Genomic DNA, 27,236 nt, shown 5'->3' with positions numbered 1-27,236 from the left:
AAAAAGTGGAAACCAAATTCAGAAAACTCTGAAAGCGAATCAAAACTAGTTTTGGCCTTGTACATCCCTACTGAATATATTACAGTTCTCTATGAATATTTGTGATGCCGCTAGTCAATCTGGAAGCTTTGAGAACAGACCCTCAGTAAATAGGTGATGGTTTTAGACTGCAGAACTCCAGATTTAAGATATGCTTTCTTTAATCAAACACATGATTCTAGTTGGCTTTTTGTGCTTAATTATTGCAAAAGAAAGTTTTCCAAAGGTTTTGTCCCATCCTTAGAATTTATGAAAACTGCATCCTGCTCCCTGGGTCATGCTATTTCATTGCTCTAGTGGACATGAAGATGTACTTTTTTCCTCTTCTCAATAGCAAATCATTTAGGGCTTCTTTTACAAAGTCACACTAGTGAATCCTGCATGGCAAATTTGAGGAAGCCCATTCAATTCCTATGAGCTTCCTCTCATTTGCCATGCAGGAATCGCTAGTGTGGCTTTATAAAAGAAGCCCTTAAAGGTAAATGAGCAGGTGCTTCTGAAATGTCAAACAAATGATCTTGGAGGACAAGCTTTTTTTAATATTTTATTTTTTATTTCTCTCTCTCTCTCTTTTTCAGAGGAAGCTGGGTGGGAAAATGAATTTTGATGCAGGTTGGGAGGTTACAAAGTATCTGTAAAGGATTATGATTCATGGAGAGCATTCTATTTTTCAGGGAAGGGAAGCTGGCCACTAAGCAGATAGTCTTTCTTCAGAGGCCCGTTCTGCACCAGAAGCAGAAGAAGCGAGAATGTAAGGTACATGGCCTCAAATTCCATTCTTTGTTTTCCTTGGCTGAGTTTTTATCCTCTCCAATTGATTTTACACAGGCGCAGGAATGTGAGTTCCATGTTTTCTTGTGATTTAGAAGTGTGGCCGAGCTGTGTCAGGACATTTTTGAACTAGGAGCTTTTGATTGGTGCTGTTACACTGAAGAAATCGTATAATGCTTTTCCAACATCAAAGCTGTTTTTCCTTCCTCCTTTTTTGTCAGTCTCAGGAGGGGGGACCTTGAGACTGCATGGTCTGCTGCAGATAACACCTACCAACCCCCCCCCCCCCCCCCCCCACTCAACTGTAAATAAAAGAAACTGATGTGTGGAACAACTGAATGTGTGTGAGACAGTAACCGGTGATATAAGAGCAGTCATTTCTGTACACAGCACTGTGTTTTCTTAATAATATCATTTTTCTCATGCTATACTTCTCTGTTATTACCTTGCAAGCAGTACCACAAAGAACTCACATTAACTCTAACCCCCTCTGTTTACTAAAGCTTATCTCCAGTTATCTGCAGCAGGGCCCATTTTATTCCTATAGGCCCTGCTACAGATAACTCGAGCTAAGCTTTAGTAAACAACCCCCTAAGGGGCCCTTTAACTACGGTGCACTGAAAAATGGCCTGCGGTAGTTTAGATACATGTTTTGGGCACACACAGAATCATTTTTCAGCGCACCTGTAAAAAATTCCTTTTTTTTAAATTTTTGCCGAAAATGGACATGCAGCAAAATGAAAATTTTTTCACAGCCATTTTGGGTCTGAGACTTTACCGCCAGCCATTGACCTAGCGGTAAGGTCTCATGTGGTAACCGGGCGATAATGGTCGCGCATAAAATGGTGGTTACCGCCCGATTACTGCCCACACTCCAGAAAATAAAAATATTTTCCGGCACGCGTAGCTGAAATGCGTCAAAAATGAATTACCTCAAGGGTCACGCGGTAGCTGGGTGGTAACTTAAAATTGATGCATGTTGGGCGTGTGTAGGTGCCTAAGCAGCTTAGTAAAAGGGCCCCTAATTTTGTAAAATTGTTTTGGTTTAATAATAGAAATGAATGTAACAAAATAAAAACAAAATTTAAGATAAAACCTTTTTATTGGACAAACATTACATTTTAATTTATTTAGAATGTGTATAACAATATGAACGCCATATGAAAGATGTTACAGTGCACATAATAGCAAAGGCAAAATGAATGGAATTTTCGATAAAACTTCTGTCTGATTTTGGACGTTTTCCTAAAAACGTCCAAAAACTGAGTGGTTGAACATAGCCATTTTCGAACCTGAAAAAGGTCTATCTTTTTTTTTTTTCAAAAATTGCCTTTAATCTAGACATTTTCCCCAGATTCTATATAGTGCGCCAAGAGATCCGCACCAAAATCAGCGTGGATTCTATAATAATGCACGTAACTTAACAAGCTATTGAGCGCTGATAATAGCACTTAACAAGCAATAATGAGCACTAACTGGCACTGATTAGAATTTAGGCGCACACGTCGCTAAGCATATTCTGTTATGATGTGCACTGAACTAACACGTGCAGGTAAAAAGGGGCGTGGTTATGGGTGGGGAAATGGGTGTTTCGTGGGTGTTCTGAAATTTACACGCCTAGTTATAGAGTATGGCCCAGTGCATCGAAATCTACGTGCTGAAATTTACACCACATTTTCTTTGGTGTAAATGGATGCGTGTAGATTTAGGCACTGAAATATCAACTAAGTGTATTCCATAACTGGCACCTAAATCTAGGCACTGATTATAGAACACGCTTAGTTGGCACTGAGTAGTTGGTGCCAATTTTTTTTAAGTGCCATATATAGAATCTCCCCTTTTGTACTCAGTGTATTTTTCTTCTGGGACCATTTTGGAAAACAAAACATCCAAAAGAAAAATGCCCCAAAACCAGCCACTGGGATGTCTGGGGGCCATCCTTCAAAGTAGACGGGCCAAACAGACATCCCAGCAGAGCAGTGGAGCGGTCTAGAGTGCACTGCAGTGGACTTCACATAACAGGTCCCAGGTACACATCTCACCATAACCCCCTTATATTGTATGATGAGCCCTCCAGGAGCAGAAAAATACCTACTGTACCTCATTGTACACTACAATAGCTCTCAAGCTTGCAGGTGTCATTTATTTATTTTATTTATTTGTTACATTTGTATCCCACATTTTCCTACCTATTTATAGGCTCAATGTGGCTTACATAGTACCAGAGAGGCCTTTGCAGGCTCCGGTGTGAACAAATACAGGGTGATGTTGTGGTAAGATCAAGTTCATGTGGCACAGCCACGTTAGGGAATCGTAGAACAGAAGAGTTGTGTTATGTCCATTACGTGCTTTAGTTTGGTTGTGTTGCAGAGATCAGGCATTTAAGTTGGATCGGTAGGGTATGCCTTTTTAAACAGGTTGGTTTTTAGTGATTTCCGGAAGTTTAGGTGGTCGTACATTGTTTTCAAGGCTTTTGGTAATGCGTTCCACAGTTGTGTGCTTATGTAGGAAAAACTAGATGCGTAAGTTGTTTTGTATTTAAGTCCTTTGCAGCTTGGGTAGTGCAGATTTAGATAAGATCGTATTGATTCGGATGTATTTCTAATTGGTAAGTCGATCAAGTCTGTCATGTAACTCGGGGCTTCTCCGTAGATGATTTTGTGAACCAGGGTGCAGATTTTGAAGGTGATGCATTCTTTGATTGGGAGCCAGTGTAGTTTTTCTCGGAGGGGTTTTGCGCTTTCAAATCGCGCTTTACCAAATATAAGCCTAGCTGCCATGTTTTGAGCAGTCTGAAGTTTCTTTAAGGTTTGTTCTTTACATCCTGCATAAATTCCATTGCAGTAATCTAAGTGGCTTAGTACCATTGATTGTATCCTATTTGTAGGTAACGTAGGTATTTAGTGTTTTTTGAAGGGTTCACACATTCCACCACAAGTTTACCAGTTAGAGTGGGATATAGGTCTGGGTCCCCTTCTCTACAGTGCTTTGCACCAACCACTAGGCTACCCCAGGGATCTGCTTGCTGCGCTAAAAGGACTGGCCACCATATGTGAAGCTGTCGCATCTTAGGGGGCTGGGAGAGGGATCAGTGACCACTGGGGGAGTAAGGGGGTTATGCCTTAAAACCTCGAGTTGTCATTTAGAGCTCCTTTTGGTCACTTAGTTGTGGTTGAAACAGGTCTAGCTAAAGACATCTTAATTTCATTTTTCATTTTGTTCCATTATTGCAGCAAAAGTCTACCTTTTGATTCCACCCAGGTCCTGCCCAAAACTTGCCTCCTTGAAATTTGGATGAACTATGGAACAAAATGTCTAAAATCTGGGTGACAAAATTGCAACTTGGACGTTTTTGAGAGAAAAACGTTCTTCTGCCACCTTATGACTTGTTTTTGGACATTTTATTTTGTTTTGAAAACGCCCCTATGTGTCATCTTTGGTTTTAGTAATCACAGTAACCGACAGCATTATACTCTGGATTTATCTCCTATTTCCACTGGTACATCCTACACATGCATTCCGAAGCAGGGAGGGTTGGAAGCAGCTGAGCTGTTTCAGTGCCATTTGGTGCTGTAGCTGGCTTCTTTTAGATGGTCTTTAATCAGTTGTGGTAGCAGGCAAGAAAAACTTCTCCCAGGCTTTGGATACCTTCCTGTGTGTAAGAATAACATCCAGGCTTCCGTCAAGAGAGAGTTCACTAATCTAAAATGTCAAAATACAGTACCAAGCAATGAGTGAAGCTTTGTCACCTTCTGATCACTCATCTATTTCTCTCTCTGATCTTTCCTGTCCCCCCACCTCCTACCTTTCCCCTTCAGGCTGTGATTGGAATGCTTTTATCATTCACTTATATATTCTGGTAGTGCCATCATTTGCTTATACTATCCTGATCTGTGGAAGAGCGTTCTAACTCCGGAAAACTTGTTAAAAGATGTATTGTTAATCCAATAAAAACTCATCACCTTATATTCTTTTTTTTTTCCTTTGATTTTATTTAACTTTTATTTCTATACTTTCAAGTAGACTAGCTTGGCAACCACACTGCTTTTTCCAAGATGCTTTAATAATAACAATTGCTCATTTGGGACATGCCCACAGATTAAATGGATCTATCTTTTCCATTTGTACCTGTACTTTTGACCTGAGAAATACTTCAGTTATACTTCATTAATGTGTGGTATTGTGCACAACCTTAAATGTTAACAGAGATGCGCAGTAGAAAGGGGAAAATGAACATGGCATGGGTTTTTTTTTCTGTATTTATACGCTGGTAGAAAGTGAAAGAATATCTTTTCCCTGTCTATCATAACATGCCAGACTAAATTAGATGTCAAGATAATTGCAGCGTTTGCCAGACAAAACAGATGATCTCTGAAAATAGACCGACTAAAACTGATTTCTAGACAGAAAGAAAATAACAGGTTGGAAAGTGTTTGCACTTTGCATTGTTTGTAGCTTAATGGACAGGCCGAGTGTTAGAGAGCACTCTCCATCTCCATGGGCTGGGTCACATCCTTGGTCAAATGAGGAACTTATTGCAAACTAAGGGGGTCTTTTACTAAGGTGTGCTAGTCTTTTTAGGTTGTGTTAGAAATCAGCTGGCTCTAAATGCTGAGACACCCATCTTATATAATAATTCTCACCACCAACGTTCTATTGTGGGACTGCCTGTGTCTGTGGCTCCTGGAGTTGCTGAGCTAGGCTCCGTAGCCAGGATGACGTCACTAACAGCTGATTCCCAGGCAGGGGGAGGAGTAGGGAAACACGCGGAGCCTTGGAATCAGCTGTCAGTGCGCCGCTGTCTCTGTGTCTCTCTCATTCTCTCTATGACACACACACTCCATCTCTCATACACACACTCTCTCTCTCAAACATACACACTCCGAGGAAAACCTTGCTAGCTCCCGTTTCATTTGTGTCAGAAACGGGCCTTTTTTACTAGTAGGAATATAATGGGCGTCTCAGCGTTTAACGCCAGCTGATTTCTAGCACGAGCTAAAAACACTAGCGCACCTTAGTAAAAGAAACTCCCTATGGTAATTTTTTTTGGCTTTTTACCTCAAACGCTCTTCCTGAATTCTTTAAGAAAAGGGATATTTTTACTATAATTGTGAATTACTAGGTTTAATTTTTGCCTCTTTAGTAGAAGGTTATCTTTTAAAAGAACATATTTGTGTACTCTAGGACTTTGTTTGCCTTTTTAAAAAGGAGGGAAGGTAAACAATACTTTCTGAAGTCACAGCAATTCAGCTGAGAATTGGGATTTCAGACCTTTACAGCAGCCCACAGACCTCAGAAACCTCTGTCATCCTCACCCCCATCTTCCCATTCATTTTCTCTTTTACCTTCTCCATTCCAACCTTTCTCATTCCCTTCAAAGATCCATCCCCTTCCTCTGTCACTCTCTCACTCCTGAAAAGAAGAAGAGTGGGAAATGGACCACGGAATCCAGAAAACAGATGGACACAGTACTGTGTTTCAGCCTAAGGCCTGCCTCAAGAGTCTAAAAACAATAATATAATAAACAATAACTAATACAGTGATATTAAATTATAGACAAAAGTATTAAATCAAAACAATGATAAGAAAAAAAACATAGATAAAACTAAAAGGGTATATAAATGTAGGAGAACAATAATATACATGGGCATAAGAATAATTACATTGATAAAAAGTGTATATGGACTAACTTTTTGTTGATAAACTGGATAACAAAATCTCCAATATACAGTGGTGGAAATAAGTATTTGATCCCTTGCTGATTTTGTAAGTTTGCCCACTGACAAAGACATGAGCAGCCCATAATTGAAGGGTAGGTTATTGGTAACAGTGAGAGATAGCACATCACAAATTAAATCCGGAAAATCACATTGTGGAAAGTATATGAATTTATTTGCATTCTGCAGAGGGAAATAAGTATTTGATCCCCCACCAACCAGTAAGAGATCTGGCCCCTACAGACCAGGTAGATGCTCCAAATCAACTCGTTACCTGCATGACAGACAGCTGTCGGCAATGGTCACCTGTATGAAAGACACCTGTCCACAGACTCAGTGAATCAGTCAGACTCTAACCTCTACAAAATGGCCAAGAGCAAGGAGCTGTCTAAGGATGTCAGGGACAAGATCATACACCTGCACAAGGCTGGAATGGGCTACAAAACCATCAGTAAGACGCTGGGCGAGAAGGAGACAACTGTTGGTGCCATAGTAAGAAAATGGAAGAAGTACAAAATGACTGTCAATCGACAAAGATCTGGGGCTCCACGCAAAATCTCACCTCGTGGGGTATCCTTGATCATGAGGAAGGTTAGAAATCAGCCTACAACTACAAGGGGGGAACTTGTCAATGATCTCAAGGCAGCTGGGACCACTGTCACCACGAAAACCATTGGTAACACATTACGACATAACGGATTGCAATCCTGCAGTGCCCGCAAGGTCCCCCTGCTCCGGAAGGCACATGTGACAGCCCGTCTGAAGTTTGCCAGTGAACACCTGGATGATGCCGAGAGTGATTGGGAGAAGGTGCTGTGGTCAGATGAGACAAAAATTGAGCTCTTTGGCATGAACTCAACTCGCCGTGTTTGGAGGAAGAGAAATGCTGCCTATGACCCAAAGAACACCGTCCCCACTGTCAAGCATGGAGGTGGAAATGTTATGTTTTGGGGGTGTTTCTCTGCTAAGGGCACAGGACTACTTCACCGCATCAATGGGAGAATGGATGGGGCCATGTACCGTACAATTCTGAGTGACAACCTCCTTCCCTCCGCCAGGGCCTTAAAAATGGGTCGTGGCTGGGTCTTCCAGCACGACAATGACCCAAAACATACAGCCAAGGCAACAAAGGAGTGGCTCAGGAAGAAGCACATTAGGGTCATGGAGTGGCCTAGCCAGTCACCAGACCTTAATCCCATTGAAAACTTATGGAGGGAGCTGAAGCTGCGAGTTGCCAAGCGACAGCCCAGAACTCTTAATGATTTAGAGATGATCTGCAAAGAGGAGTGGACCAAAATTCCTCCTGACATGTGTGCAAACCTCATCATCAACTACAGAAGACGTCTGACCGCTGTGCTTGCCAACAAGGGTTTTGCCACCAAGTATTAGGTCTTGTTTGCCAGAGGGATTAAATACTTATTTCCCTCTGCAGAATGCAAATAAATTCATATACTTTCCACAATGTGATTTTCCGTATTTAATTTGTGATGTGCTATCTCTCACTGTTACCAATAACCTACCCTTCAATTATGGGCTGCTCATGTCTTTGTCAGTGGGCAAACTTACAAAATCAGCAAGGGATCAAATACTTATTTCCACCACTGTAGTTTCTTTTCAATATAAAAAGTACAAAGCAATGGTCTATAAAAGATACATAATGGATTTTTTAAAAGGCATAAACATTTGCAATGCGACAGGGAGCCCTTACTGCTACCCATTAAGGTGGCGATAAGGACTCCTGCGCTAAACCAGCGATAACCAGGCAGCGTGTGGTGATGCCCGATTAGAGCCGGGTTACCGCCGTGCAAGCCATTTCCAGGGGCTTTCTTTTTCCCCCGGAAATGGCGCTTGCTCGGGGCAGGACTAGCGCCGGCAGCTGTGTTGGGCCAGTGGTAGTCCTGGAAGAGCGAGCAGTAAGCTCACGTTGGGTTTACTGCCGCTCTGTAAAAAAATACCTAAGTGTTGACCTGCAAAAATGTATATTTGGTATTTCAAAATATACAGTTTAAGTGCTGACTTTTAGACCTGTGTATCTGTCATTTTGGAAACGCAGATGCCTATGTTTTCCCAGAGCCCGCAATCATGCAGCACTATCAATTTCATGGTTGGAGAGGGGAATTCAGGGAAATTAAGGGGGCAGCCTCCCCTAATCCTTCCTGTAGAGTGCTGCCCAAAGTGAGCATTTTTATGAAACCTAGAGTGCCTGAGAGCAGGTGTAATGCCAAGGTTGATCTTGGATCTCATAAACATACATTCTCCTTCTAAAATGGAGAATACACTTGTCTATGGTGGCCCCTCCCTGCACTCGTCCCATTCTAAGCACACCCCCTTGTCATTTGTACGTATTTCTGATTTGCAGATGTAAATCCCAGCTGTCTAAAAGCAGGTATTCTATGTTTATCCAATATGCATGTGTAAATGCCAGTATTCACCAGTGCAAATCGTGAGTATGGGGTTAATTTTCACTAACCTTTGTGGTTGGTTGGGGGTTTTTGACCAATGATTACAGAGAGTAGGCACATGACCAGGATGGTCTAATTGCCATGAGCTTGCAGCTGCAAATCACTATTTTCTGAGGTCTCCCCCCCCCCCCCCCCCCCCCCATTTTTTGTCCAGTGGTGTTTATCACATTTTAAGTAGTACTCGCTTTTTGTGTGGTACCTTCTACAATATCCACCATAGCTTATAACATCCTATAAGTGATGTGTGTGACTCACTTCCAGACTCTGCCCATGTGTGCATTCACCTGCAAGCTACACGGTATATAAGATACCCTGTTACAGAATAGCTCTTTGACATGTATTTGGCATGTGCGCATATATGAGTCTATATGCTAGTATTCTAAACATGTCTGCATGTAACTGGCATGTAAATGTCAGTATCTTATTACCCCCCATTTCATTCTGACTGCTATATTATCTGTGCCCACCAGCACTGCCCTCTCTGATTTGCAGCTTCTATCGCCCCTCTCTCTCTTTCCTAGGTGTCTAAGCTTCCTCTTCACCACACATACAGGAAAGGGCTACATTATCTGAGGCTGTCTTTTGATATCCTTCACTGGTTGTAAATGAAAACCGAGAGTAACAGCCGGTGGCGTAGCTAAGGGTGGGCCTGAGTGGGCAAAGGCCCACCCAGTCAGCAGCCCATGAGGCCCCCAAAACTCTTCAGTGGCGGCAGTTCACTACTCTCTCTCCCTCTTCTCCACTTGTGGCCTGGCATTTGTCCGTCTCTCTCTGAACCCCCCCCCCCCCCCCCCATCTACCTCAGAGCTACTGCTGGCAGCAATTCCTATAGGCATCTTTCACCAGCCCTGCAGGCTTCTTTCTATTATGTCCTGCCCTCAGTGATCAAATGATCAGATGAGGAGGAATCCAGTTAAACTAATATGGAAATATAATGTTTAATTTTTACAAAATATTTCTAAAAAGGCGACGGCGGCGGCAGGGGAGGGTTGGCAGCGGGAGGGGGTCAAGAGGGTCATCGGCGGGAGGGGGGTCGAGAGGGTTGTCGGCAGGGGGGGTCAAAGTTGGTGGTGGCGGCGGCGGGGGGTCAACTATGGTGGCGGGGTCGGCGGCACCGGGGGGGGGCTAAAATGTGCCCCCTCACCTCGTGCTCTGGACCCCCCTCCCTCCGAAGTCTGGCTATGCCCCTGGTATGTACAGGAGTTGAGTATTGCCAGCTATCTATAGCATTAGGCAGAATACCCATGCTCCGTCCTTGCTGTGCCCTGGAATTATCTTGATAGTATCAGAGTGGTCCTTAAGGAGTTTCAGTGGCCCTGTCTGTATAGAGCTAAGTTCTATAAATGGCACTGAGGAAAAAAAAGCTGAACGCTATTCCATAAGCCATGCCTAAAGTTAGGCATGGGAATAGCGCTTAAGTCCTGGGGGTTGCATTTAAATTTAGGCGCATCCATTTGCACCAGTGAAAACGTGGTGCAAATGCCCCACCTAAACTTAGGCCTAGAGCCCCTTTATTCTATAATTGCGCATCTAACCAAAAACCATGCCCACGATCCACCCTAAACTGCCCATGAGCCTCCCATTTCCACGGCCCCTTTTTCGGGACGCAAGTAAAATTTAGGTGCAGATCACGCACATAAATTTATGCATGTACATCTTAATTGATTCCAAGTATTGCTAATAATAGTTTTGCACGTGCACCCAAATTTGCACGTGCATCTCAAAATTCCCTCTATAGAATTAGGGGATAGTACCTTTACCTACTTTCCTTTAGAAGATACTAACATAACCAGGTATATATACTGTACCTGCCCATAATTTAGGTGTGAGCACTTACGCCAGCAATAGAGCTGATATAAGTGCGCATGCATAAATTGTGTGCATGTGAATCCTGCCCAAGGCAAGATGCCACCTGAGGCAGGGCTGAAATGCTGAGTCCCCCCCCCCCCCCCCCAGGCCAAGTTCTAGCATCTCCCCCCTTCCTTCCTCCACCGCGTTCTCTGATTTTACCTTCTTTTTACTTTTTTTTTTTAAGCTGGCAGCAGCAGGGATTCCCATACACTGCCTTGCCGCTGGCACCAGACTCTTCTCTACTGCAGCTGTCTCTGAGGAAACAGGAAGTTACATCAGAGAGGCGGACACAGTAAGGGGAAGAGACGGGTGCCAGCGACAGGGCAGCGTATGGGAATCTCTGCCGCCGCTGGCTTTAAAAAGCGTAAAAAGAAGGTAACATTGGGGAATGGGGTGTAGGAAGGAAGGGGTGGGATGCCGCTCCCAAAAGAGTGCCACCTGAGGTCCCCGCCTCAGGTGGCCTAATGGTTGGGCTGCCCCTGTGCCTACTTGTTAAATATGTACAGTGTAAGATAAGTACATAAGTACATAAGTAGTGCCATACTGGGAAAGACCAAAGGTCCATCTAGCCCAGCATCCTGTCACCGACAGTGGCCAATCCAGGTCAAGGGCACCTGGCACGCTCCCCAAACGTAAAAACATTCCAGACAAGTTATACCTAAAAATGCGGAATTTTTTCAAGTCCATTTAATAGCGGTCTATGGACTTGTCCTTTAGGAATCTATGTAACCCCTTTTTAAACTCCGTCAAGCTAACCGCCCGTACCACGTTCTCCGGCAACGAATTCCAGAGTCTAATTACACGTTGGGTGAAGAAAAATTTTCTCCGATTCGTTTTAAATTTACCACACTGTAGCTTCAACTCATGCCCTCTAGTCCTAGTATTTTTGGATAGCGTGAACAGTCGCTTCACATCCACCCGATCCATTCCACTCATTATTTTATACACTTCTATCATATCTCCCCTCAGCCGTCTCTTCTCCAAGCTGAAAAGCCCTAGCCTTCTCAGCCTCTCTTCATAGGAAAGTCGTCCCATCCCCACTATCATTTTCGTCGCCCTTCGCTGTACCTTTTCCAATTCTACTATATCTTTTTTGAGATACGGAGACCAGTACTGAACACAATACTCCAGGTGCCACAGTATGGATGCTGGGCCTAAATTCTGACATTGTTCATGCTTCTCCATCTTCTTGTTGCATATGGTAGTTAGTCATGTGTGGGACATTTAATAATAATAATAAATCAATTTTCTATCCTGCTATTACCTCGCAGTGCTAAGCGGGTTACAATTTATAAGAACCCAGTTCATTTAGCTGGGAAGAAGAACGGTTAATGATAGATTCAATTGGGGAAAATTCATGTTTAACTAGGATGAAAAACAGTTAATGATAAATTCAACATTTAGGATGAGAAACATATTTCTGAAACAAGAGAGTTTTCATATTTTTACTAGCCTTTGAGCCCGTAAAAACGGGCTATTATAGGAAGGGGGGGTTGAAATGCCCGCCCCCGCCGCCGAGTTCGTCGCTGCCCCTCCCCCTCCGAATTCGCGCCCCCCCCCAAGCCATCACCACCCACCTTCCACCCGGCCAGGCCCTCGCTCCGCTATTGAAACAGCGAGGGTCCGGGAACGCAGCACTGAGCTCTGCTGAGCTGCCGACGTCGGCCTTCCTTCTTCTTCTCTGCCTGTCCCGCCCTCGTGTGACGTAACGTCGTCGAGGGCGGGACAGAGGCAGAGAAGAAGAAGGAAGGACGATGTTGGCAACTCAGCAGAGCTCAGTGCTGCATTCCCGGACCCTCGCTCTTTCAATAGTGGAGCGAGGGCCCGACCGGGTAGAAGGTGGGTGGCGGCGGCGACTCGGGTGGGGGGAGCGTTAGACGGCGGTGTCCCTCCCTCAGAAATAAGCAGTACAGACCCTCTCTGTTCCGCCCCCCGTCATCACGTATTGATGCGGGGGCGGGGCAGAGAAGGTCTGTACTGCGCATTTGCGAGTGAGTACGACACTCGCCTTTTATATATATTGATTGCAGATTTTCAGAGAATGTGTATGGACTGGAGTTTTATTTTCTTACATTTTTGCACAGTTTGGAATTCTTGGCAAGTTATCACCTCACCACAGATTTCTTTAGAGAGAACATGAAATACGCAAAACACTAGGGGCCCTGTTTACTAAGGCATGCTAGCGTTTTTAGCGCATGCTAAAAATTAGCACGCTAACGCTAGAGACACTCATATATTCCTATGGGTGTCTCTAGTGTTAGCGCGTGCTAAAAACATTAGTAAACAGGACCCTAGGCATGGAAAAAAATGATATACATATATTTCACACACCTTAGTTTGACCATGTAGGATACTAGTTTGAAATAGAATAGTTTGGGTTTTTTTTAGGGGTTCTTTCAACAAGGCACGAAAAGCAGACACCCATTATATTCCCATGGGCGTCTTATCATTTAGTGTGCACTAAATCCATTAGCGCACCTTAGTAAAAGGACCCCTTAGATTTCCTAGTGCAGCAACCCTCTGAACTATTCCTTTGGAGCAGCAGTATTTCCTGTTACAAATGATTGTTATTAAAGGAAATTCAGTTTATTCATTTCTCTTAGGGATGTGCATTCATTAGCACTCATTCAGCTCATTAAGCACCTTAAATATTTTAATTCATGCAAAATCAATTTAATGTGCATTAATATACAAATTAACACATGTACAATTGATTTCTGTGGATTAAAATGTTCCAATGCGGGTTGCATTTTTTCTTATTAACACAGATGTGTGAAACGAACAAAAGAATTAATGAAACTGTGTGTGGTGTGGGGGGGGGGGGGGGGGGGGGGGGGGGATGCCAAAGTTTCCAAAAACAAACTGGAACAGGGTAATATGTAAATACCATGGCCAGCACTGACTTCAAACATTGACTGCAGTGTTTAAATTTATATCCTTTTACTAAGGTGCACCAAAACGTGGCCTGCGCTGGTGTGGACTAATGTATTGGACGCGCGTGGGTTCATTTTTCAGTGCACCTGCAAAAAAGGCCTTTTTTTAGCCAAAAATGGACGTGCGGCAAAATGAAAATTGGCGCTCGTCCATTTTGAGCCTAAGACTTTACCGCCACCCATTCAGTTAGCAGTATGGTCTCACGCGTTAACCAGGCAGTAAGCATCAGTGTACGTACAATGCCGCTTACTGCCCGGTTAACGCTGGCGCACGTAGTGGGTGCGTGTAAAAAAATGAAATTACTGCCCGGGCCACGCGGTAGTTCCAAATTGGCGTGCGTTGGGCGCATGTAGGCACCTACACAGCTTAGTAAAAGGGCCCCATAGCCAGATATTCAACATCAGGTCAAACACAGATCCTGCTACTGGGTGTGAGGCAGTCACCAGAAGCTCTCCAGGTACCGCTGGTATTCATCACTTGTACAAGAATAACTATCTGGACAAGTTAGGACAGCAAAATACTGGCACTGAATAACTTCCAGCTCTGCCTTGGTTCCACTATCTGGATAGTGCTGAGGTGCTCAGTAAACATTTTCAGTGGCATTATCCGGATAATGCTGTTGGAAGTCAGTGGCTGGTTCCAGTGAGCAGCACTTAAGGGCTGCTGAATACTGATCCTAAAATGTTTTGCCTGTGCAAGCCTTTAATGTCTCTTTTGTTTCTTTTATAGTTTCGGTGGCGGCTCTCCAAAGAAGAAAGAGAAGGGAAACAGTCGAAGAAGTCTTCAAAAGATAAAGTAAATGCCAAAGAGTTCCAACCTGCGGAAGAGAACCTGATAGAAAACAACAAAAATGTGGAAGAGGAATCCATCAGAATTGAGGATGTTGGGAGCTACGACACAGATATGAATATTCAAAAGGATGGAGTCGTGCACCACAACCTTCTCACAGAAGAAAACCTGGCTTGCCTGCAGCAAGAAAACGATAAGGAGTCAGAAGAAAGGCTGAGCCCAAACCGTCAAGCGTGGGATGAAATGGAAATGTCTGTGGATAAGAAGAGCTCAACCGACCATAGCACGAGGATAGATTCTCCTGAGTTAGGCTGCACTAGAGGGATGGAGGCTGAGAAAGGCACCTCGACAACCACAGTGGAGGAGGAAGGAACAGTGGCAGTTATTCAAGAAATGGAAGACAACTAAGCTGGGAGAAGTACAAATGCACAATTTTCCAATATGAAGGACTTAATGAGCATCTTCAGCACTATTATTTGATAGAACAGTTAGGGTCCTGCTTTCTAAGGTGCGCTAGCGTTTTTAGCACGCGCTAAAAACGCTACCGTGCCTATAGTGCGGCTTAGTAAACAGGCCCTTAAAGTCATATCTTGTGTATTCTGTACAATTTGACTCTCCTCTACTTTCCAAAATGAGGTAGAAATAAACAGATTTGAAAAATGATACAGTCATTAAACTAAGATAAATCAAATCTATTTTCTAACTTATGTGCATATGTTTCTTTAAAAATTTGTTTTCCGAGTTTCAATGCTATATTAAAATACACTCTTCTTTATACATACACAGCGCACTTGAAACTTTTTGTTTAGAGGAAGACTTGTTCTGTATTTTTTAAATGATGATAAAGTTGTATGAGAGATCCAATATTGTGGGCAAATTATTACACACCAATTTACATCTAGTTAGGATAAGATGATAAAGTGCTACTGGCCTGGAACATGGAACTTAAGCAGGTTGTATTTATCTAAGAGTTTAGTTTTCTGTTTCTAATTTAGAGGTTGCTTAATTGAAAGCAGAAAACTGATGCATTCACCTTGAATGGATATGACCTTCAAACGTGAATATATATGCAATATCTGTGCTCTTCTATTGTGTATACTGACTGTAGTTTCAGATGAGTTATTATTTGAGCTCTCTTGGGTAAGGCAAGAGTTGTGTTTGAGTGAAAATAAATTCTCCATAAACATCAGTAATGAGCAGAAAGGGCTGGGCCATTTGTATATCAGCTATATTTCACAGGAAGGAACATATCTGCCAATCTGATTAGCTGATTCTGTCATTTCTGTCAAATTTCTGCAAAACGAACAGTGATATATTGGTGAACAAATAGCATGATTCTGTTTCAGAAGGACTAATATTGTAAACCAACGTGAACTTTAACATAGATTGGAAACAATACGTGATCAAAAAGACTCAGTACAGAAAATAAACAGACGTGAATGCAAATGGAGAAGAACTACAACTCTTGGGAGCTTAACTAATGCAAATGATGAGATATATCAGAAGGCATGATAAATGCCTAAAATATATTTGTGTATCGTATGGATTTTTTTAGATGAATATCAAGATTAAGTACAATCTAGATTTTCTTCAGTTTGACCAACAATTGACCTTTCTTCTGCTGTTTTTATTTCCTTTTCACATCTAATCCCAGCTTGATTCCTCTTTAGTTTGAAGGTGGTGAATAAGTTTCTCAAATTGCTGTTAAGTAAATGTCATCTGTTCTGCATTATAGCACATGAAAAGAGGCGTATCACAGGCTGGCCACACTTTGCTACCCATTGCATCAGAGTGCATTCATTTTGGCTTTTGTACCTTTACCAATAAAACAATTTTCTTCATGGGCCATGTTACACTCAGAGTATTTTTCTATTGTACAGTATCGCTGTGTGCTTTGACCAACACAGTAATTAATACTATCTTCTGTCACATTGAACATTGTTAAAATAATAGGTCCCTGAGAATTGAGTAAGAGCATTTATGGAATAAATACATTTTGGGTTTTTGCCAGGTTCTTGGGGCCTGGATTGGCCGCTGTCGGAGACGGAGTGCTGGGCTTGATGGACCTTGGGTCTTTTCCCAGCGTGGCGGTGCTTATGTGCTAATCACAATGTGGAGTCTTTCCATCTATGGTGGGAAAAAAAATCTAAATGCCTGTATTCTGTGTCATACTTCCTTTATTCCAAAATGTCTTAAAAAGCTAAAACTGAGCCATGTTCATGGCAACATTTAACCAACATGAGTTAATCCTACTGCACCACTTGAGCTGTAAAATATATGTTCATCTGAACTCAGCACAGCAAAACAGAGGAACAAAAATCAGTCTGAAATCATATGACATATTAAATCGTTAAGAAATGGGAAACTGCCAATATCGCAGACAAAGTGTTCTCTCTTGAAGTGCATAGGGACTTTTGGGTAAGGGGAGGTCATCCCCGTTTCCCTCCGGTGGTCATCTGGTCAATTGGGGTACTTTTTTGTGACTTGGACCTAAAGATAAATGGACCAAGTGCAGCCGGCGAAATGCTCGTCTGATCCGGCCATCTTTTTTCCATTATGGGGTGAAGCCGGCTATCACCAACTTCATCAAGCATCTCAAGGTGAGTACTGTAGGTTGCTGATGCACTGATTGTCCACTTGGTAGTGTCTAATTTTCATATAATTTTCATTTATATGGCGCTGGTTTGGCAGGTGAAAAGGTGGCGGCAGCACATATTTCGCCAACTGCTGCAGTTTGTTAAAATGCTGTTCTGATTTATAACTATCTGAAAATGATGTAAAAATCTAAGGCGCCCTTTCACTAAGCCGCAGTAGGGCTACCATGCAGGTAGCATGTGGCAAAACAGCATCATTGTGGGGCACACCCTGCAATCGTTATGTGTTTGCCGTGCAGTGTTTCCCACGCCAGAAAATATTGTTCTATTTTCTAGCATGGAGGTGTGGTGTAGTTATGCCCGGCAGCAATTGGCCATCACCACACGCTGTCTGATTATCACAAGGTTAGCACATGAGCCCGTACCACATACTAAATAGATGGCAGTAAGGGCTGAGGCAGTATATTGCCACGTGCACGGCCATTTACGACTTCCATTTAAAATAATGGAAATTCTGGCCACAATAACAAGTGGTGCATGGCAATTTCACGCTAAGTCTAATCTTTGTTATGTAAAAAATTAAAGTAAAAATTAAATTTAAAATCATTTACCCCCCCCCCCCCCCCCGTTTACTACACTAGCGGCTGCCGGTGCGCTGTCGACACACCCGTTCACTTTGAATGGGCTGTGTAGGCATTACTGCACGGCTTAGTAAACGATGTGGGGGGGGGGGGGGGGATCATCTTTTCCTTAATTGCATTCCTTCATTTATGCATTATATTCTCTTCAGTGAGACCAAAGGTGATTAGTCTAACTTCCATAAATTAATTTATGTATAGAACATTGCATTAAAACAGGAACAATATGCAGTCACCGACGATGACGACAAAGAAAGGCAAGAAACGGAGTGCTGAAGGAGGTGATCAATCCAAGCCACCAGAGCCACCAACAAAATATATATCCAAGTTCCACTCAACAGCTCTCTGCCCAGACAAGGAACTATTGCACAGAAACAGTTTGAGCATGAAGTCTTGTAGATGACTGGAGAAGATATAATGCCGCTTGCAACAGTTGAACAAAGTGGCTTCAGAAAGTTTTGCCAGTGATGTATGCCTGCTGTCCAACTTCCAAGCAGGCACAATCTAAAACAAAACTTAAATAAACTGTATGGCAACACACAAAAACTTGCTTATTACAGAATTACAGCAGGCGGAATATGTTTCTGTAACAGCAGATCTTCGGAGCAGCCACAAACACAGTTTTCTTGGAATGACTATTACATAAACAAGGAGACCCTATTGTAAAATTCCCATGCTTTGGCTGTTCGAAGGTTTAAACTAGGGCTGTACTGAATATTTGCATTGTATTAAATTAGATTTGGCCCGGTATAGTGCCCAAATACATCATTTAAGTTCAAATACGAATAATCCAGGGCTCTACTGTGCTAAATCCTACTGATATACTCGCTTGATCTCTGATTTCACTTTGCTTCTTTTATTATTTGTTATGTTAAAGCTCAATGCCCATTATTTGTATTCGGTAGTCGTATTCGGCCGAATAGTAAAATATGCTATTTGGTACAGCTCTAGTTTAAACATTCCCACACTGGGGAGAAGATTGCTCAAATGGTAGCCTTTCAGCAGACATCTGCATCACCCAGCTGTAAGCAGCAGAAACTTACTCCAGATAGGAGAAGGTTTACCTGGAAACCCTATGAGTTATTAACCCTTGAGGCCGGGCTAGAGGCAGGCTTGGATATATTTATTGTGGAACCTGTCAGGGACAGGGCTGTGAGAAGATTACAGAAAACCCTAAATACATATTGAGACCATGGAATTTGTCAGGGGCAGGACTATAGAAAGACTGGAGGAAATTAAAGAGGCATTACTTTATCCAGTCTGTGAACTAAATAGGCTTCTATACATGAAAATACAATAAAATGATTGTGTTTTGCTTCCATCCCTCTGTCTGGCTGTATTTCTGTGGGTTCCAAATCTGTCTGCTGGTCCATGCTACCACAAGTAGTTATTATCAGGGGAAATAAATATCCAATGATGTTTTCATTGCAATAATTTTAAATCAAAGTCCTCACTCCTTGGCATTGGGCGGATTCAATGATCACAAAACAGAGCTTGGGAAACTGCTCTTGTTTCGCGACACAGCGAGCCACAATGGATGCATCTTTATATTGATTGACCAAACCATTCCTATGTTCATTTATCTGAAATTAGAACTTCCAACTAGATTTCCCCACATAAATTAAAGGGCAGGGACAGATAATGACAAAAAACAGTACTTCTCAACTCTCTCCTGGAGGCACACCTAGCCTGCCAGGTTTACAGGATTACACAAAGAATATGCATGATATAGATTTTCATATATCCCACTGTACACAAATCTTTCTCATGCATATTCTTTGTGGGGATCCTGGCTGGTTAGGTGTGCTTCCAAGAAAGGGTTGAGGAGCACTGAGAAACAACCCCAATCGTGGTGCACTCACATTCAATTCTGGGTTTAATAGGTTGATATCCAGGAAGAGTAATAGGTTTATCAGTCAGCACTTGAGGACGTAGCATGCAGTAAGAGCAAGGCTGAAACACCAGTTTTCTTCATGTGAAAAAATAGTCGCTGAATGAAACAATAAATCACATTAATTGAAGCCATGCTCTCAGAGACATCTTCAATGGGCCAGAACATATGGAAATGCTCTGCCCACCCCCTGAAACAGACCCCCAGACCTCCCCAGAACAGAACCCCTATCCCTGTGAACACCCACGGTCCTACCAGGGGGTTCCTGATGTCCTGCTCCATCAAGCTCTGGGTTTAAAATGACACCAGTTCACTAGGGGTCAAATTGCCAAATAAAGAAGAACCTTGACCATTTACACACTGGCCCTTTTAAGCTGTCCCTGGAGACATCAGACCTAAAGTTGTACTATTCATTTACTGCGGGAGTTACTGTTAACTTTCTGTGGTACTGAATTATCACTGGTTAGTAATTTCCGTGGTATAAAATTTTACCACAGCTTATTAACTCCCCCCCTCTATAACATTGATCAAAATCACTAATTTATGGTAGTTTGAATTCAGACTGCAGGCTATTAGAGACATATGATTTGATTCTAGAAGTGTAAAAGGTAGGGAATTCAGCCCTCTTATTTTAAAATAAAAATGGATCCATTTTTGGCAGATATTGACTAGGACAGTTTTATGACAGCAACTCTCCAGTAACATTATTCCTTACTGTGAGTCTATTAAAACTGAATTGGGATAGTTATTTATTAGGCTGTCCTGCTTATAATCGAACGAGAAAAACGCCCAAGTTCCGACCTAAATCGGGAGATGGGCGTTTTTCTCACAAAAACAAATAAAGCGGTATAATCGAAAGCCGAACTTTGGACGCTTTCAACTGCACTCCGTCGCGGATGCGGACAAAGTTGACGGGGGCGTGTCGGAGGCGTGGTGAAGGCGGAACTGGGGCGTGGTTATCACCCGAACAGAGATGGGCGCCTTTCGCCGATAATGGATACGTTTGTAGCTAGAATTTAGGGCACTTTTCCTGGACCCTGTTTTTTCACGAATAAGGCCCCAAAAAGTGCCCTAAATGACCAGATGACCCCCAGAGGGAGTCGGGGATGACCTCCCCTGACTCCCCCAGTGGTCACTAACCCCCTCCCACCACAAAAAAATGATGTTTCACAACTTTTTACTTTCACCCTCAAATGTCATACCCTCCTCCCAAGCAGCAGTATGCAGGTCCCTGGAGCAGTTGTTAGGGGGTGCAGTGGACGTCAGGCAGGTGGACCCAGGCCCATCCCCCCCCTACCTGTTACAATTGTGCTGCTTAATGCTTAGTCGTCCAACCCCCCCAAACTCACTGTACCCACATGTAGGTGCCCCCCTTCACCTCTTAGGGCTATAGTAATGGTGTAGACTTGTGGGCAGTAGGTTTTGAGGGGGATTTGGGGGGCTCAACACCCAAGGGAAGGGTGCTATGCACCTGGGAGCTCTTTTACCTTTTTTTTTGTTTTTGTAAAAGTGCCCCCTAGGGTGCCCGGTTGGTGTCCTGGCATGTGAGGGGGACCAGTGCACTATGAATCCTGGCCCCTCCCACGAACAAATGCCTTGGATTTATTCGTTTTTGAGCTGGGCGATTTCATTTTCCATTATCGCTGAAAAGCAAAAACGCCCAGCTCACACCTTGGCGAATAACACATGGGCGTCTATTTTTTTTTAAAATACGGTTCACTCCGCCCCTTCACGGACCCGTTCTCGGAGATAAACGCCCATGGAGATAGGCGTTTCTGGTCGATTATGCCCCTCTGTATCTACCACTTTTTTGAAAGAAATTCATCCAAGGTGGTGTACAGAAAGAATAAATTGAACACATAGTAGGCAACAATTACAGCATTAAAAATATTCAAATAACAGTACACAGTATGGCATAGCATGCTACCTAAATTGTCAATAGAATACACAATAAAACATATTAATAGACAGCACAGGGGGTACACATAGATAAGATAGAGTAACAGGAGTTAGAAAATAAGGGAACTAATTTAAAGAAAGTTGCATCTGAAGTCAAAGTTGCTTGAATATAATCTCAGCTAGGGTAGGAATGGATAAGAATGTCCTGCTACAGTATGTCAAAATTAACAAATATTTTACCCCATGAATTGTATAAACAGCAAGTCAGGATAAGGGTTATGTTTTAAATCAAACTAGAAGCCTCAACTACCCCAAGGAACCAAGGCAGAAGTAAAAACCACCACTGAAAAATCCAACCTTAGCTTATAATTCCCCCCCCCCCCCAAAAAAAAAAAATCCCAAACTTGTTGTTAAATACATTATCAACAAACATTTTCCCCCTCCAACCTCCCCAAATCCATAGGCTATATTTTTGCTTTCCAAAGTTTGTGCCATATAAATTCCTGTTGCACAACAAAAGTGAGGAAGAAAAAACTCTACGACGTGACCAAGGAACCAAGGCAGAAGTAGGGGATGATACAACAACTTCCAGTGGGCAAATTTGACATCAAACCAATCTTTATTAAACAAGCACCACTATGAGACCTCATACGGGACCATGTTTCAGCAGATAGGGCCGCCTACCTCAGGGGTCAAAAACACTGTACATAAAATATAAATAACAAATAAATAATGAATAAATGAATGACCAATAGACAGCAGCAAGCAATAAAAATAACAACAATAATAAAACTCTAATAAGTTGAATGCAAACAAATGAATAAATACAAATGAACATAAGCACATCATGACTATAAAAGTCATTAAAAGCATATCACTAATATTTGATTATGACATAATAAAATTATAAACTATAAAACCAATGAATAACAACAAATGATTAAAACAATAAAACTCTAATAATCTGACTGTGAACAAATAGGTCAATTGTGTGTTTTTAGTGTGGGGTATTTTTGTTATTTTCCAATCTTCTTTTGCCTTTCTAATGCATTGCTATGTTTCTCCATAGCCAGATGTGTTACTCTGCATAAAGACCCAGACCAGTTGCATTGTAGTTGACATCTACAGGTTAGTTATATTTCAGCATTTTCTTTATCTGTATCCCTCTGTTTTATCTGTTAGATACATTTTATCTATTCATCTTTTAGTTTAATGCTATATGTGGTTTATTTTTTATTCTTTATTTGGAATTTTATTAGCTCACCTGATGTGTCCTTGCTTCTTCTATGCATTGTATCATTAACTGCAGCTTTACAATACTTGTTATCATTATCTAATTCATGTTATTCACCTCAGTTTTTAGCCTTTTCCTTTTTTAAAATATGTTGTTTTAATAGCTAATAACTTTATGTTGTGCTTAAATATTAGTTATGTTTTTAATGTACTTTCATATTTATGTTGTGTTTCTGTTCCTTTGTATTTATTTATTTGTTCACATTTGCATTTATTTGTTTACAGTCAGATTATTAACATTTTTTATTGTTATCATTTGTTGTTATCCATTGCTTTGACAGTTTATAATTGTATTATGTTACAATCAAATATTAGTTATATATTTTTAATGTACTGTTATACTCATGATATGCTTGTGTTCATTTGTATTTATTGATTTGTTTGCGATCAGTTTATTAGAGTTTTATTATTTTTATTGCTTGCTGTTGTCCATTGGTCATTCATTTCTTTGTTATTTATATTTTACGTACAATGTATTTGACCCCTGAGGCAGGCGGTCCTATCTGTCGAAACACGGTCCTGTGTCAGGTCCCATAGTGGTGCTTGTTTAATAAAGATTGGTTCGACATCAAATTTGCCCACTGGAAGTCATTGTGTCATCCCCTATTTCCGCTTTGGTTCCATATAATTTCCTGTGCCATTAAGAGATGCAAAGGCCTTAATGATTCATTACTTGAGCTGGAAGTTGTTTCAGGTGTTTCTGGCATAAGGATGTGACTCCTCTCAACAAGGCTAACTTAAATATGACCAGAGCCTCGCATAGTGTAATTTTATATAAAAGACAGGTACCTCTCTCTCATGGGCTAAAGAGTGATTTTATGTTTGCCAATAAAGTGGGGAAGAAGGCTTGCTATTGTTAATCTATTAAAAGGCTTAACTTTATCACAGCCATAAAAAAGAAAAGTATCAGCATTTACAATACTGAAGTGTCACGAAACACCTAGCTACCTGCCTGGGTTTACCTCACAGCCACTTAGAGGGTCTATCCCCAGCTTAGCTCAAGTCCGCCTGCACCTACTGCTTGTGCTCTACATTAGCACCCTCCTCCCACCGACTGGGTCACAACCACCTCTGGGAAAGTCACTCTCAAATTATCCCCAGTGATTTCTAGGTTACTGGAGCCACACTCCCAGTAGTCCCACAATCCCCAGAAATCACTCATAGACCCAACACACAAACCACCAGGATTATTTATCAGTCCAGACAGGCAGAGTCAACAAACAAAATTGTTTATTATCTTTAAAAAATGTGCAATCAGCAAACAATAACAGGTAACTGAAATATGGATCAATTATAACATTAACTAAACATTTGTTACTTCCTAAAAAGCACCTGGGAAGACCAGGACATATAATTCACCAAGCCTCTACAAAGAGGCTCTCTTCTATCCTGGGCTGAAGCAACAGCCAGCAACAACTGCTGGGTAATTTCAAATTCCATGCCAATCAGAGCCCAGTCAACAAGTTTTTAAAAGTATACTGCTGCTTGCTTCCTGATTGTGTTAAAGAAAAAAAACATTCAGTTCTCTATTACAGCTTTACAGCAAAGAAACATCACCTGCTGCCCAAATAGGAGAAATACACTACAGGACATAATTAAAACAGGAAAATATCTAATACATTTTACAGGCTTAAAATACACTATTTCTTCACATGAAGAAATTAATCAGGTCTTCGTGGACCATGCTAAAAATAAATTACTTACAATGATTCAAATCTTCAGAACCTTAAAAAAACAGTATTGTGAAATGCAAATTCCTCACTCTCTAGGAGAAAATATTTCTTCACTCAACGTGTAATTAAACACTGGAATTCGTTGCCAGAAAATGTAGTAAAAGCAGTTAGCTTAGCGAAGTTTAAAAAAAGGTTTGAATGGCTTCCTAAAGGAAAAGTCCATAGACCATTATTAAAATGGACTTGGGGAAAATCCATTGCTTATTTCTAGAATAAGCAGCATATAATGTATTGTACTGTTTTGGGATCTTGCCAGGTACTTGTGAACTGGATTGGCCACTGTTGGAAACAGGATGCTGGGCTTGATGGACATGGCAATACTTATGTACTTATGTAGGAGAAAGTTCCCAAAATGTAAAATATCTACTGTGGCACTTGCTCTTACTGTGATAATATGATGGTTTTATGGAAAGGGGATTGTAGTTTGACATGAGCAAAGTTCCAGATTGTGCTGCCTCCTGAGCTCTTCACCTGCTCCAAGTCTTCTGTCTGCTCCTTTGTACGTTGGGAGAGCAGTTTCCAGCACTCAAGACAGGAGAAAGCGGCCTATCTAAACCAGACACTGGGAACCACCAGATCACAGTCTTGGATCAGCTGGACCGTGCCCCTCAACTTATAACAAACTGGAAGTTCTGAGCAGCGACACCACCGGACCGCAATCTACCACTCTCACAGACCTTAGGGAACTGCTGGATCAGGTCTGCGGGCCTACCACACACGGCCTCCAGCTCATATTGAGCTAAGTACCCCAGGAAGCACAGTGGGACTCTACATGAGAAGAACTCCTGAGCGAACATGGGATGTGTGACCATCAAGACCACTATCAAAGGAGCTCAAACCATCCTCACACCACTTTTCCACACTTTCCCTTTACTGGATTGAGGAAGAACAGCGGGACGAGCTCAGAGTAAACAGCAGTAGAAGCCGTTAACGAGAAGGACCAGCTGACCTCACTCTCACAGCACCACAGAACAAACAGCAACCGACCCCTCCAGGCCACCGACAAGGAAAAACAGCTATCTGTACCCCAGCATCAATGCAGACCAATGATCAAGCATCTGCAGGACATAAGAGAAACAAAGAGATAGGAGCTAACTGGAAATAATATATAAACCACTGCGTGTGTATGACAACCAGAAGCCATCACCCCAAATTCAGCACTACCAACAACACAGAAGGCAGCAGGCAAACAAGGTAGGCAAAACACTGCAGCCAGAGAAATAGATCTAATCTTTAACCTAAATAGTGCTACAAGCAAAAAACCAAACAAAAGGCAAACAAAAAGACAAGCAAAAAGTGCTGCAAGCAAACAAGCCAGGCAAGACACTGCAGCTAGAGAAATAGATCTTATCTTGAAACTTAAACTGTACTGCAAACAAAAAAGGAGCCGGAGATTATCCTACCTCTCCCCAACCTCAGTGTCACAGACCGGAACCAGCCATAAATCAGAATTCATAAAAAAAAATAAAAATGAACCATACAAAACTAATCCTAGGATTACACATCCTGGCCCTAGTACATACAATAGATGCCCTATCCCAAGAAGAACAGAATATCAACCCCATAATACACTCCCAACATAGGACGAACAGATTAAACTACTGTCATCAGATTGAAACCAGACCTTACCATGGAAAATCATCATCACACAAACAAAAAGAGAAAAGAACCCAAACACACCCAACACATCGATCACACATCAACTAATAAATATTCCATTAATACTCGCCTTAGATGAAACCTTTAAACAGATCCAAATAGGATATATAAACGCTAGATCAGTAATAAACAAAACGGAAACCTTAACAGACTGGATTACTCAGGACAACCTAGACCTAATATCAGTGAAACTTGGATTCATAACCAAGATGACCCCATAATCCTTGACATCTGCCCTCCAGAATACAAAATCAACCATTGGATCAGAACAGGTAAAAGAGGAGGAGGCATAACCCTAATCTACAAAGACGAATTCATTTCAGAACCCATTGCGGAATCCATTAATACACAACTTGAAATTGCCACAATCAGGTTACAAAACAAATCCCTCCCAGCTCACCTGACTTGCATCATATTATATCAACCACCAGGAAATTGGAAAGATGCCCAACCAACTCTCATGGACTTTATATCAAACATATCAAACATATGCCTTGCAAATCCTAACGTAATAATAATAGGAGATATAATCCTTCACCTAGAGGACACAACCTCAAATGACACACTAGAATGCAAAGAGTTCTTACAAATGTGGGACTTCCACTGGCCACAAGTCAACCCCACACACATAAAAGGCCATGCACTGGATCTATTAACATACAAACTATCCAGTGACCGAACTTTTCGGTAATGAAACAGCAATGGAAAAGCGTACCTTGGTCTGATCACTTTAAGTTAACTATGACCTTATGCTGGAAGAAGAAAGGTCTTCCCCAAATGCATCAACGGGCCTTATATAGAACAAGAGGTAAAATAGACCCCAAAACATTTTGGCAAGAAATATACAATAACAACTGGGCACCAAAAACTGATTCAACTGACTTCTTCACTGTTTGGGACGAACGATGCAAAGAAATCCTCAACAAAATAGCGCCCATACGTACAAAATCAGCACAAAAACGCAAT

General features: G+C 41.9%; 1 protein-coding gene across 1 annotated transcript in view; it reads left to right on the top strand.

Moving 5' to 3' along the window:
- RFTN1 (raftlin, lipid raft linker 1) overlaps positions 1 to 16,416 on the top strand; it is a 319,836-nt gene extending 303,420 nt beyond the window's left edge. The window contains 2 exon segments of the mRNA XM_030202597.1: positions 714 to 795; positions 14,504 to 16,416. Of these exon segments, the coding sequence (XP_030058457.1) occupies positions 714 to 795; positions 14,504 to 14,971 (550 nt within the window). The 3' untranslated portion in view covers positions 14,972 to 16,416.
- Positions 16,417 to 27,236: the final 10,820 nt, after the last annotated feature.

Source organism: Microcaecilia unicolor, chromosome 1 (genome assembly GCF_901765095.1).
Source record: "Microcaecilia unicolor chromosome 1, aMicUni1.1, whole genome shotgun sequence".
Lineage (NCBI taxonomy): Eukaryota > Metazoa > Chordata > Amphibia > Gymnophiona > Siphonopidae > Microcaecilia > Microcaecilia unicolor.
This window is presented reverse-complemented; position numbering and strand designations above follow the sequence as displayed.